At 42.9% G+C, this 10,722-nt stretch overlaps 1 protein-coding gene across 1 annotated transcript; it reads right to left on the bottom strand.

Annotated features, from left to right (window-relative positions):
- Nucleotides 1-7,943: 7,943 nt before the first annotated feature.
- On the bottom strand, nucleotides 7,944-10,287 carry LOC115541130 (general transcription factor II-I repeat domain-containing protein 2-like). The gene is made up of 2 exons (XM_030352918.1): nucleotides 8,765-10,287; nucleotides 7,944-8,472 (listed from the first exon to the last, which is right to left on the bottom strand). Exons 1-2 carry the CDS (start codon nucleotides 10,026-10,028, stop codon nucleotides 8,015-8,017), a joined length of 1,722 nt encoding a protein of 573 aa, XP_030208778.1. The 5' UTR covers nucleotides 10,029-10,287; the 3' UTR covers nucleotides 7,944-8,014.
- Nucleotides 10,288-10,722: the final 435 nt, after the last annotated feature.

Below are 10,722 nucleotides of genomic sequence, written 5' to 3'. Positions count from 1 at the left end.
ATAAGTATAAAGTATAAAAAACATACAAACTGGTAAGCTTTTCCCATCGTATTGGTATAAATTTAAATAAGCCATTTTTTTAAGCCAATCGTGAAAAGGCCGGTACCTGGAGGTAGGCCTACCTACCACCTCAGAGAGTCATCATGGGCCATACCCCACACTGGTTGAATGTAGGTTTTTGTGTTTTCTTGTAGGCCTGTTTTAGATTTTTTTTGCCTTCGAAGTAACACATGCAAACCGTGTGCTTGCCACAGCGCATACTATTCCAAATGTTTCTTTTTTTGGTAACTGGGTAGAAAACCTAAAAGTGACAATTCATCAACTTCACAGATCAAGATGGATCAGTGCTTGTAATGAAGCCGCCGGCTACGATCGAACATTCTCCAGTGGATGCAAGTCCGTTAGGACTATTTTATACTTTATGTTGTAAATGCCTCTCGGCATAGTACTCAGACAATATTGCTCTTTGTATGATAGGAGGCCGATACAAATCTTGGATGGGTCATCTGAAACGACTGTGATGTGCTCAGCATCTCCAGCATTATAGCCTAGATAAAACTACCATTTGAAAAAAACGGAGGGCTACGCAAATAGTCTGGAGTGAACTGAGGCCAGGTCCTCGATTGGTAGAGTTGGCTATGTAAGGCTATTTAAATATATTAAAGATTTGCGCGAGAATCTATATCTCTCCACTCCAGCAAAAAGTCATCCAATATGCCAAGATGTCGAGCCGTGGTCTTATCAATCGCTCCCGGTGGATTGCACGTATAATTTGCGCTCTGATATCAGCAGTTCTCTCATCAAAAGGGCATGCCATTGTGAACACATGAAATCTGCGGTGAACGCCGGTTGAAATACCCAAAACCGGGTTATGTTTCAAACTTAACCTGCGCAAAACCTGGTCCGACCAGGTTTGATTCAGAGCATATGTTGCGATAGCAACTAACATACCGTGATCCTTTTGGAACGGAAAACCTAGGGTTACCGAAAACCCTGGGTTAACTTACCCGGTTATGTGATAAAACCGGCTTTGTGGAACACCCCACTGCTAAGTAGTTCCAGTCAGTGTTTAGATTCTCTGCCCGAGCCCGAGCCCGACGCGGGCCGGGTCGGGCCGATATTTCCCACCACTATACTCGGGCCGGGCCTTTGTTCGAGCGTTTTTATTTTTATTTTACCATTGGTTTATTGGCCAAATCTGAGGAGAAATCTATGCCATGAACAGAAATATTATTTCTCTGCTGATCAACACTACGAATGGCCAAAAGACTTGTATCCCCCCCCCCCCTTAAATAAATACTATGGCAGAATTATTATTATTATTATTATTCTCATTCAACTTGAACATGTGTTTTTACAGTAGAGTGGTGGAGGGATGACGTATGTTGGCCATCCCGGAAGTGAGCGTCGCCCTGGATTCCCTCGACAAAAATCCAACGGGTTTTGCCATTGGATTTTGGATTATTGCTGAAACATTTGCATCTTTGAAGCACCTCCTCAAAAACTGAAAATATATAAATAGATAAAAATAACCGTGCTCCAAAGAACGAAATGTAAACCAATGCATTCTGAATGGGAGTGTTTCTCTGATTTTTCCATGCTACACAGAACGAAATGTAAACCCATGCAAATAAAGACTTCATGGTCATAATAATTTAAATATCATTAATATCCTGAGTATGTAGGGTGGTATTCAATTTCTTTCAACGGGGCTGCATCCAGTCACTTGACCGTTATGGTTGCTATGGTGGTTGCTATCGACCGCCCCCTCTAATCCTTACATGGCTCTAAAAACCATGCGGCAAAGGAGCTGCCGTCCATTGAGTTGTTTTTGTCGTAAACTAGGGTCCGATGGTTAGAAAATAGGCAGATATTCCAAGGTATCCTTAAAAGGCAGCTTGGATGTTTTTATTTTCTGCAGTTTAGACTTCTACTATAACCTATTTTGGAAAGCAAAACACCAAGCTCATTGATTTAACGAGGCAGGGTCATTTGAAACAATTTATCAAATAAATATTTGTGAGACGTACTTCTCCTGAGTTTGCTTCCTATTTATGTAGAGTATACACCCCTACTGTCCACAAGCATCCCTCCCCCCTCCCCATATGGATTTGGAGAACGGTATCATATTTATGAAAGAGGGCATTCAATTATACTATAATGATAAATTAGGAGGCCGAAGCCCTAAAGGAAATGATGCAATAGGTGACTGAGGGTCAACATTTGAGAACCCCTTTTATCAAAGGGGGTCTCAAAGGACACGCTTCAACCTGTGGCTTCAGCCCTACAGGAAATGACTCAGCAAGTGCTCCATCTTGTTGCACCTGCACCCAGCGGCTCGCTAGCAAGATTTTGGCCTGAAGTTCTTCCCAGACCTACACCCTAGCCATCCAACATGCATATCTGAGAATCAGGCCTCTCTTTAATAATGAAAAAAAGTTATGAGAGAAATACACATGAACTTTTGTTATCTCATAAGCGGCGTGGTGCCGGCTCCTTTTGACCTTTTGACCCCAGACTTCTGGGGGAATAGCTGAATCAATTCATTAGTCAATCAGAAGTATGTAAATATCTTCCCGGTGGCGTAAGAGGGAGAACAAGGTGTCCTTCAACATCTACGCTTCCAGGCGATTGCAACGGTGCCACACATGAGCATATTCAAACATGTTTAATGGTAGTAATTAGCTGTCGAAATTGGAGGCCTTAATCAATGATGAGCAGCTATTGATTTGCTTCCCGATAGAATGATATGATCATGTGTGGCACTGTTGCAATCGCCTCGAAACGTAGATGTCAAAGCACACCTTGTTTGCTCCGTTAAGCCACCGGGAAGACATTTTCATACTTCTAATGGATTGATTCATATTTTAAGGTTCTCGGAGTGAGACTTTAAGCGGCTGCAGCAGAAGTGTTGAGACGAAAGATGATATCAAGACATTTATAGAATATTCCCATTCACATTATGATTCTTCGTCATACCATCCGACCAAACAATCCTTCACATTCACCAAGCGAAGATTATGAAAGTCCAGGCCCCATCTTCCTGCAATCGGGGTCCGACTGGGCCAAGTTTCAGGCAGGAAGGGCCTCCCCTTCCTGCCCTCGGTGTCCGACCGGGCCAAGTTTCGGTGCGGGGGTCCCAGTTAGGCCCTAGAATAAGGTATTCAAATTTCAGGGCGGTAGGACCTTCCTATCTCAAAAACTGTTTTTCCACCACATTCTGAACCATTAGGTCTTGCAGGCAACACTTCTGAGGGGCTTTGTCCAAATGACAGTCCATTTGGGAAAACTTTTTTTCTCTAAGGGCTAGAACTCCAAATCTCGGATATGTCGTTCTCGGGGCCCCGGAAAATGTGTGTAAACATTTAAGTATCCCTGGCTATCTCGAAAAGGCCGGAAAAGGGGCGTGACCTCCAACAGTACAGTAAATGTAGATAAGACAGAGGTTAGTTTCTAGTCCCCATTTTTTGTGGGATGGAGGTGTACATTTGTGGCTTAAGGTGTGTAGACACAGCTGGCCTGTGGCCACGTTTTTGAAGTCTGCTTGTGGACAGTAGGGGTGTATACTCGACATAAATAGGAAGCAAACTCAGGAGAAGTACATCTCACAAATATTTATTTAATAAAAATAGGTCCAAAATAGGTTATAGTAGAAGTCTAAACTGCAGAAAATAAAAACATCCAAGCTGCCTTTTAAGGATACCTTGGAATATCTGCCTTTTCTCTAACCATCGGACCCTAGTTTACGACAAAAACAACACAATGGACGGCAGCTCCTTTGCCGGGTGGTTTTTAGAGCCATGTAAGGATTAGAGGGGGCGGTCGATAGCAACCACCATAGCAACCATAACGGTCAAGTGACTGGATGCAGCCCCGTTGAAAGAAATTGAATACCACTCTACACACTCAGGATATTAATGATATTTAAATTATTATGACCATGAAGTCTTTATTTGCATGGGTTTACATTTCGTTCTGTGTAGCATGGAAAAATCAGAGATACACTCCCATTGAGAATGCATTGGTTTACATTTCGTTCTTTGGAGCACGGTTATTTTTATCTATTTATTTATTTTCAGTTTTTGAGGAGGTGCTTCTAAGATGCAAATGTTTCAGCAATAATCCAAAATCCAATGGCAAAACCCGTTGGCTTTTTGTCGAGGGAATCCAGGGCGACGCTCACTTCCGGGTTGGCCAACATACGTTATCCCTCCACCACTCTACTGTAAAAACACATGTTCAAGTTGAATGAGAATAATAATAATAATAATAATAATTCTGCCATAGTATTTATTTAAGGGGGGGGGATACAAGTCTTTTGGCCATTCGTAGTGTTGATCAGCAGAGAAATTCGTCCGCAAAGACGGTGACGTCGCTTAGCAACGGAAGACGCTGGGATAGACAAGTCACCGGAATACTACCCATGAACGGAGCGTTCCACGGCATTGAGAAGACCCGTGTCATAAAGGCCTATAATATTTCTGTTCATGGCATAGATTTCTCCTCAGATTAGGCCAATAAACCAATGGTAAAATAAAAATAAAAACGCTCGATCAAAGGCCCGGCCCGAGTATAGTGGTGGGAAATATCGGCCCGACCCGGCCCGCGTCGGGCTCGGGCAGGGAATCTAAACACTGACTGGAACTACTTAGAAGGTGTCTGTAGGGCTATTCGCCTTATTCCGCTCTAGACAATGGGCGCTGCCATGACACCGACTCCGGTTTCTTACTTCCGGTTTGAGGTGATTGACCGTGATTAAATATGAGTTCAGGCACCACCTGTGCGGTTGTTGGTTGCTCAAATAATTCTAAGAAAATTAAAAACCTATTAGAAACTGAGTGCTTTGATCATAAAATAAGAAGGAGAGAATGTCCTTGTCCGGTTCCCTATCGGCTACATTCAATGCCACAGAGCAGACGTTTAGACTGGCTAGCTGTGCTTAAACTGAAACATCTGCCGAAAAAAGTTTATGTCTGTTCGCACCATTTCGTTCACAAACGACCCACCGAAGACCATCCCAACCCGGAATTATTCCTTGGATACGACAGACCAGTAGTGAAGAAGAGACGAACAATTGTTTGTGTCGAAGCGACAGGTAAGCCACTTTCAATGTTGAATTATGTAAGCGATCGCATCACTTTACAGGTAAACTCCAGTTGTTTACATTTTTACGAGCTCCACCAGCCAGTGCTACAAAAATATTTGGGCAGTCTAACCTACATTTTTATGAATAATATGCCCATTATGTCGCTGGATAGAGTAGATGTGTTGAAAACATGTCCATTATTGGTTTATTCCTGAATGCCACTGTAGTTAGTGCCAGTGGTATGAATTCCTCTGAGGGCTATCGTAGAGCTAGCTGCTATCGTTATGTTGGTCAGTCCTGAGCGAGGAAGAGCTTCCAACACCATTTGACATAGGCTTTTACTGTTATGTTGTCAGTGAGAGAAACGTTGACAGAAACTGTAGCGTTTTCCCACAGCCAGTGGGAAGATCCATCGCTCTGGGACCACAGCTATGGTGAACAGCAGGGTGTTGAGGAGACGGCCGAAGATGCCACAACACAAACTGAAGATTTCAGCTATTCCATGCTTCAGAGTGATGCAGATTCGTTCCTCTACACTGGAGTCTCACTGGAAACCTTCAACTCTCTTGTTTCCACCTTAGAAGGATTTGCTGAAAGGGCTTCTGTTTTGTCAGTGCGTGATCAGATACTAATGACAGTGATCAAATTGAAATTGAATCGTGTGCTTGGTGACCTTGGTAGGCAGTTTCATGTGTCTCAGAGTGTAGCCAGTAAGGTCATCTCTTTCTGGATCGATAAAATGGAGGAGCTCTTATTATCTGGCTTCCAAAAGAAACCATTGAGGCCACCATGCCAACTGCATTCAAGCGCTTTTTCCCCAACACCACCTGTGTCATCGACTGTAGCGAAAGTTTGTTACAGAAGGCAAAAAATCTTGACTCTAGAGGAGAGTCCTACAGCCATTACTACTCGCACAATACAATCAAGTACCTTGTTGTTGTTGCCCCATGTGGCTTAATCATGTTTATCTCAAGTGGATATGGAGGACGCGCCAGTGACAAGTTTATCACTATGAACTCTGGTATCTTGGACTATTTGAGGCCTGGAGATGAAGTCATGGCAGATCGTGGGTTTTTAATTCGTGATTTATTGTTTGAAAGAAGGGTCAAATTGGTTCTGCCCGCTTTCACTAGAGGGGGTTCTCAGCTAACTGAGGAACAAGTCACAGCAACTCGCAGGATTGCAAATGTGCAGATTCATGTTGAGAGAGCAATTAGGCGACTTAAAGTATATAAGATCTTGTCTCATGTCATACCAATAAACATGACGCCCAAAATTGAAAAAATCCTCAGAATCTGTGCGGCCCTAGCCAACTTAAGGGGTGATCTCATCTGTGAGCGATAGGTGACAACGGTTGTGTTCTGATGCTGTTGGGGTAGGGGTAGGGCGCGCGCGCACACACACACACACACACACACACACACACACACACACACACACACACACACACACACACACACACACACCCTTTATACATCTACAGAAAGGTTTACAGAAAGACTGATTACAAAAAGACTGATTACATAATATGTGACCTGAAATTGATTTAATAACACTACTTTGTACATCTACATAAATTGCTCCTGTATATTTCATATTGACACTTGCTTCCTTTTGTAATTTGTACTGTTTATATTTACTCTTTGTATAAGATTTGTTGTTTACAGAAAGACTGATTACACAATATGTGACATTAAACTGATTTAATAACACTACTTTGTAATATTCACCTATCTACAACAATACTTAATCTCAGCATATATGGAATTGATTGCATAAAAAAAATGTTTCATACTGTTAACAGCAGCAGCAGCTTCAGCATAAAATGTTTCTTATTTAGGTGCTTTTTTATGAATTCATTATGCTCATATATCTGTTGTGTAGTTTCAGTCGCTGACCAACGAATTCATCTACAAGCTGGGGCAACATTGTTGAGAAATAAAATCTCTTCAGATGTCCTACCCTCTCCAGAACATAGTGCTCATCAAATGGTACAGTGAACATAACTGTGTCGTTTGGGCTCCAGATAAACAGTTTGGCCATCTTCAGACCGGCACAGAACATACCTATTTGTACCTGCATGTAATATCCTCGGCTACCTGTTTTCTGAAGTTGTGGTACTCCATCTACTAGCTTGATATCACTGCAGGTATGGTCAAGCTGATCCAAGAGGGTAGAATGGAGTTTACTTGGGACGGGACATTTTATTTCTAGTAGCACAGATGAGTCAATTACCCCATCTGGGCTTGCTGACAACCATGGCTCTGTAACATTAACAGTGATGCCCATTTGTGTAATGCTCATGCCTTGCTCTCTAAGTGCATTGCCAGCAACCACCTCATTCTCTTTACCATAATTTGTGGCGTAGTTGCCACGAAAGGAGGGGTAGAGGTGCTCTGCAATGAATTTGTCTGGATTGCTGGATGCTCTAGAACAGGGGTGCCCAAATTCTTCCCTCTGGAGGGCCAAAATTTAATCGGGGGGAGGCTCGTGGGCCAAAATTGTAATTTTTCAGTATATAAGGTTAAATATGGGTATAAATAGCATGCGTGTGCAAAATCAACACTATCACAAGGTCATTTTGAAAAATGAATGACAATGTTTATTGTGCTTCACATTAATGTTCAAAAAATAATAAATAAATCATAAAATCTATCTTCTTTAAATTAGAAAAATAATTGAAGGACTATGAAATATTTGAAGACAGACATGGAACATTACTAGGCCTTGGGCCTGTATCTTCAAATACAAAGATTTTTTTTAGTGCAATAAAAGTAACACAGAACAATAACACAGGACAGTAACTAAGTAACACAGGACAGAGCAGAACATACTCCGAATACATTGGAGGTCCAGGCCTATACATTATGATAGGCCTATCAGTGGGAGACATGAAGCCTGTCCTTGGTTTTTACAAGTCTCTTAATATCAGGCTCCAGCTGACAGAGTGAGAATGTCATGAAGGTGAGAGTCAGATAAAGCATTTCTCAGTTTGGACTTATTAAGATTCATCAGGCTGAATGCCTGCTCACAGACATAGGTACTTCCAAAGAGGGAGAACATCACCTGTGCATGTTTGCGGATCTTGCCATATCTGTGTGCAGGAACAGATTTGTAAAAGTCCTGTAAAGAAAGCTCTCTAAACCGGCAACAGAGATCTGAATCAGACTGAAGCTCCAAAAGTTCCATTTGAAGCTCCTCACTGACTGCATCCACATTTACAGCAAAGGGTTGGGCAAACAGCTCAAATGCTGCTTCGTTTCCACGAAAATCCTCAAAGCGATGGTCAAACTCCACCACAAGATCGCTGAGAATGTTGCAGTATTTTGGTGTGTCTTCCTCCATCAACCCAACTTCTCTGAGGCTGGGAAAATGTGCCAAATTTCCTAAATGTACAGACACAAAGACAAAAGCAGCAATGTAAGATGCAAGGTTGTTCATTTGATTTTCAATTAAATACCAAACATCAATCAAATGAGAAAAAAACTTTTTTTGTGTGTTTATGGCTGCAGTACAAAAAACAAATGTGTTATTGGATTTAATGCCTATATTTAAATAGAAAATGTATTCTCCACACACAATGTATGTAACAAATATAATAACATGCTGGTTATAGTGATCAATAACCAGCCTACTACATTGTTTTGTGTTCAATAACATATTCAAGTTAGATCTCACCTGTTAAGAGATGTCTGCTAAGCAACTGGAGCTTTTGCTTGAAGGCTCTGACATGGTCGTACAGCTGAGTGATTATCTGGTCTCTCCCTTGAAGCTGAAGATTGAGGATATTCAGCAGCTCTGTGATGTCCACAAGAAAGGCCAGATCTGCAATCCAGTGCTTGTCCGAGGGCACTTGGATGTTGTTCTCCTTTGTGGCTTGAAACACCCTGATTTCCTCACGCAGCTCAAAGAAACGTCGCAAAACTTTCCCGCGGCTCAGCCACCGCACCTCCTGGTGGTACAATACATCCCCATACTGGGCATCCATCTCATCAACAACAGCTTTGAACTGACGGTGTGAGAGCGCCTTTGAGCGAATATTATTGACAATGCCAACGACATCCTGCATCACGTTCTTTAGGCCGATATTCTTAGCGCACAGTTGCTCCTGATGCAAAATGCAATGATATTTAAAAATCGAGCCACCACACTCACGGACATGCACAAGTGCAGTTAGGCCTGCTCTCTTACCGACCATGGCCGGGGCTCCATCAGTCGTGATGCCAGATAGGTTTTCCCACTTCAAACCATTCTTGTCCATAACTTGCTCCACTGCCTTAAAAATATCGATACCTCTTGTCGTCCCTTTCAGTGTTTCAAGGCCCGCTAGTTCTTGGCACACTTCAAAGTCCTCATTGACGCCTCGCAAAAACACCAGCAACTGTGCTGAGTCCGATATGTCGGTGCTTTCATCGCATGCGATGGAGAAGGCAGAAAACCGACCTGCTCTTTGGGCTATCTGGCCCCGAACGTCTTCGGCCATGTCCTCAACGCGGCGGGTCACCGTGTTCCGTGACAGGCTTATTTGAGAAAAAGCCCGCTTCTGAGTTGGACACACAGCTTCAGCAGCAACTGTCAGACACTCTTTTACAAAATCACCCGCAGCAAAAGCGTGTCCACTTCTGACAATGATGTTGCTAATGCGATAACTTGCAAGGGTGGCATTTTCTTGTGCGGTGGATGGCTGAAGTAAAGTTTGCTGCTGTGTTTCTAGCTTGATTAGCAAGTTTGCCGCCTTTACCTTTCGGTCCTCGCCTGTGTATTTTGCGAACTGGTGAGAATGCATAGTTTCATAGTGACGACGAATGTTGTACTCCTTTAAAACAGCGACCTTCTGCTTACATACCAGGCATATTGCGTTGGAATCGACCTCGGTAAATAAATAATCATGTTCCCAACATTTTTTGAATTTGCGTTTGTCTGTGTGCCACTGCCGCTCCATCCTTGCGTCTCACTTACTCGCTGTCACGTGACTTCGGATTGGAGCGCAAGAGGATAGGAGCTCAACAGCGCCACCCTACCATCAATGTTTCACAATGTTATTCTATGGTCAGGAATGGAAGTGCACCAATCAATATTCAATGAGTGCGAGCGCTGATGGTGGAAAACAATAATATATACAGTGGGTAAGGCGCGGGCCAAATAAAATCAGTCGCGGGCCAAGTTTGGCCCGCGGGCCCCAAATGGGGCTGCCCTGCTCTAGAAGGAACCTTTTTAGCTGCACTTGCAGTTATTCTTAGTTTTCGTGCGTTGTGCCACAAATCTGAAGAACTCTGCTCCCTTGTCTCAGATTCTAGAGTAAAAGCCTGTGCACTACTCACTTGAACATAACACTCATAAAAGCTTTTACATGTCTCACAATTGAGATCAGAACCAGCATGGGTTTGATGAGGTCTTCAAAATCTTGCATCTACTGCAGTATGTGCAAGGCTACAGGGTTGCACTACTGGTTTGGCTCTGTAACACTTGCCCAACAGACTGTTTTTTAACTGGAAAAGTGGCTTTCTTGGGTCTTTGTCTACATTAGTCAAGAATTCGGCATGTGACATATATTGTGGGGTGTTTGGTAGTGGCTGAGCACCGGACACCCTTATACCAAATTCATCTCCTGCCCTGTGGTGGCTGAAGTTTATGTC

Source organism: Gadus morhua, chromosome 3 (genome assembly GCF_902167405.1).
Source record: "Gadus morhua chromosome 3, gadMor3.0, whole genome shotgun sequence".
Taxonomy (NCBI): domain Eukaryota; kingdom Metazoa; phylum Chordata; class Actinopteri; order Gadiformes; family Gadidae; genus Gadus; species Gadus morhua.
This window is presented reverse-complemented; position numbering and strand designations above follow the sequence as displayed.

Bases quoted from the DNA above. Each gene is read 5' to 3' on its own strand.
- LOC115541130 (XM_030352918.1), bottom strand. From the start codon at position 10,028: ATGGAGCGGCAGTGGCACACAGACAAACGCAAATTCAAAAAATGTTGG. The intron at 8,473-8,764 runs GTGAGATCTAAC...CTGTACATTTAG, and splicing joins TAGCAGACATCTCTTAACAG to GAAATTTGGCACATTTTCCC.